Source organism: Plectropomus leopardus, unplaced genomic scaffold (genome assembly GCF_008729295.1).
Source record: "Plectropomus leopardus isolate mb unplaced genomic scaffold, YSFRI_Pleo_2.0 unplaced_scaffold4573, whole genome shotgun sequence".
In the NCBI taxonomy this organism is placed as follows: domain Eukaryota; kingdom Metazoa; phylum Chordata; class Actinopteri; order Perciformes; family Serranidae; genus Plectropomus; species Plectropomus leopardus.
In genome coordinates, this window is record NW_024650148.1 from 1 (window position 1) to 3,294 (window position 3,294).

General features: G+C 42.8%; 1 protein-coding gene across 1 annotated transcript; it reads right to left on the reverse strand.

Annotated features, from left to right (window-relative positions):
• Nucleotides 1-103: 103 nt before the first annotated feature.
• On the reverse strand, nt 104-3,290 carry LOC121939338 (integrin beta-1-like; the record flags this gene model as incomplete). The annotated part of the gene is made up of 7 exons (XM_042482378.1): nt 104-310; nt 733-873; nt 1,402-1,491; nt 1,601-1,696; nt 2,536-2,691; nt 2,816-3,045; nt 3,137-3,290. Coding segments are annotated over 7 exons (1,074 nt in total), but the record flags the coding sequence as incomplete, so codon positions are not given.
• Between the last annotated feature and the right edge of the window lie 4 nt (nt 3,291-3,294).

A 3,294-nucleotide genomic window follows, 5' to 3' on the forward strand; every position in this document is an offset into this window, starting at 1 on the left:
AAGATGTACAGTTGTGTTTAGAAACAGAAAATCTAAAGACTTTTAAGACTCTGTGGTACACAATACAACAGCACTGATTTAGCAAATCTTTTTGGCTGAACGCTCACTTGCAGGCTCCACACTCGAAGGTCCCGTTGCCCTCATCGCACTTCTCACTCTGGGGCTCTCCTTCTGCGGCGCACTGACAGTCGCAGATGAAGTTCAGGACTACCTCCACCTCCTCTGTGAAGCCCAGTGGTTTAATTTTTATGATCTCAGGCTTGCCATGTGATGGACACTTCTGGGATTCAATGGAAATCTTGAAAAGCACCTGGAAGCCAGAAGAAAGTTTATAGGGTCATTAAAACTTTTAAGGAGGATGCCTTGAAGCTTATCGTTCCAAATTTCAGACATGACCTATGGCATTAGTTGATGTGTTTCTCATTAATTATTTGTTTTGTCGTGATTTTTTCTCAATGCATGCATTTTTCCCAATTTTTTTCCTCAATTTGGAACAACCAATTCCCCAAACCAGTAGGAGATACTTATGTAGCAACAAGGACACAATTGTATCCACCCTCACAGCACAGAAAAAGCAAAGCAAGGCTATAAAGTAACCCTGCTGTCACGAACTGAACACTTGCATAACTTTAGCTGAGGTGTCATGCTTCTCCCATTGTGCTTAGTCGAAATGTTCCAGAAGTCATTTTTTAGTTGCATCATTTTCACACCAGCAAAAAGCATCAAATCTACCTCGTCTCCGATGGAGATGTTGGAGCACTTCCTGCCGTTCTCTCCTGTCCCCTCCACGCCGTTCTTACAGATTGACTTATATGTGATGGAAACTCCCTCTGGAAGTCGGCCGTTTTCCAAAATGACCTCAGATGACAAAGACTGTCCAAACAAGAAAGATCGATCAATCAGCATTGGCTCTAGTGGGACAATCACAACCTATGCATACAAGCTATTTAAATGCAAAAACCCAGCTGCTACTTTACAAGAGATTTTATAGTGCCTGGTCTCAGTAATATGTATGTAAAGTAGTGCAGAACAAAGGCACAATTGTCAACTCTGAGTCATTTAGTAACATAGACAGCATTCATGTAACCTGAATGTGTGAATAGTATTTCACATCAGGGAGAAGTAACCACAGCAGTAGTGACTTCAGTGTTATCTTTTGTCTTCACAGAACACGTATAAGTACATGACCATTTATGGTGACTCTTTGTAATTTTCATTTAGCCTGAAAATCTTTTTATGGTGAGGAAAAAAACTATTTTCCTCACAGAATGAATGGAAAAATTGTGTGCAATAATATGCTACATCACAAAATATTCAAGAGCAATCGAATCAGAATCACAAGTTATCTGATAATTTCAGGGACAGTCAGATGTGATGTGAAGGCGGTGCAGTTTGACTCACATTGTAAGCATCAATAATGAGTTTGATCACGTTGCTGGAGTTAGAGGACAGCGTGCCAACAGCTGATTTGGGGATGAGATTTTTTAGCTCCTGAAAAAGACAAAAGTGTTGTAAGTCAGAGCAGAGTGAACAAATATTAAACGTGCATTTTACTGCCGAAATACATGAAGAGACGATGTACAGCAAACACAAAGTTTACCTTGTAAACAGGCTGGAATTCCTCAGTGACAGCAAAGATTGTCTGGATGTTGTGGTCACTCAGTTTCTGAACCAAATGGGCAATGGAGGGGTAGTCCTATCAAAGGATTCATCGACACAGAAAAAAACACAAACGTATGAGGAGAGGGACATTCAGCTAGCATTTCAAATCCCAGACTCTGTGGACAAATGTGGGTTAACATCAGTAAGAAACTCTAACAATGAGTTAAATCTTAGATCTTAGCATGCTCGCTCTAGAAGGCCTGGCTGAGGCTGCGGACACGTAATGGTCAGGGTTGAGGCAGTCCGCCGTCGGTCAATGTAGGGCTGTCAGTGAACGTCTCCTGCCTTAGTCTTTGTGGTGTGTCCTGCATCATGGCCCATGTCAGCCTTCGTCAGCTTTTTTTTCAGCTGATTCAGCGTGTTGAAACTGTGTTAGGGTAAGTTGATAAATGAAATCACAGTAAGGCTGAAACAAACTTGCTATAAAAAGGTAAGACTATTATTTTTTGCCATTGAGCTGTTTAGCAGACACAGTTTAAAACTGTTTGTGTTATTGTTCACTAGCTTGGTAAATATGCTTTGTTTCAACACTGTGTTGTTGTTAATGTGCTAACCGGCTAACTTGCATCCTGAATCTGTCCCGTTGGTCTTCCTGTTTCCCTTTTTGAGTGATGGATACAGACTACAGCTGCCTGCTGGTATGGAGAATAATTTCTTCTCATATAGGCGCAGAACAAATGTGCTGTTTAGCCTTCAGTTATAGTCTTTGCGGTGTGATCACAGGCAATTTTTTGGCAGAGTCTCAGGAGACGAGAGGCGAGGTGAGTGTTATGGATAGTGAGGTGAGTGTGAGAGACTGCATCTCGACCCTTCTCCACATGCTCAGTTAGCTCCCCTGGATACATTATGCATATTTAATAAATGACGACTTACATAGTAGTGGCTCATGGTGTACTTGTTGTTCTCCAGGTGACACTTCCCATCGTTTGGCAGGACGATGCCGCCCAGTTTGCCGTCTCCAGCGAAGTGGAAACCAGCATCGGTGGAAAACACCAGCAGCCGAGTCACGTTCCTCCAGCCGATTTGCTCCTGGGCAGACCAACACAAAGAGTTAGTTATCTCAGTTATCTGACACAATTGCCTAGATACAGTATCACGGCAAAACAAGTCTACATTTCCAAATTGCTGACACTACAGGGACGCGTCTTCTCACCTCACAGACCGCCACCTGCATGATGGCATCGAAGCCCCCCTCTGGAGAGTCCAGGTTTCCTGAGATCTGCTGCTGACTGACCAACCGATTGAACTCGTCGCCCTTGTCTGTGAGCTTCAATACATTCTTATAGCTGAAGGGGCTGGTACAGTTCTGGTTCCCTGTGCAGGGGTTGCTGAGCCTGGCTGGCGTGGTGCTGATGTAAGGCTCCTCTACAATTAAGCCTAAACCTAAAAGGAGAAAGTATTTTACTCAGGATTGCACTAATATTTTTTAACACTACAGTCCTTTAGATGATTATTATTGATGTTTTCTTTTTACCAATCCTAAAATCCGAGGTAATCTTCTGCATTTCCTGCATGAGGTCAGTGCCAAGGTTCTTGACGTTTTCCAAATTATCTTTCATGGAGAAGGAGAGGTCCATAAGGTAATACAGGTCGATGGGGTAGTCCTCAGCACGCTTGAATTTCAGGTCAAAA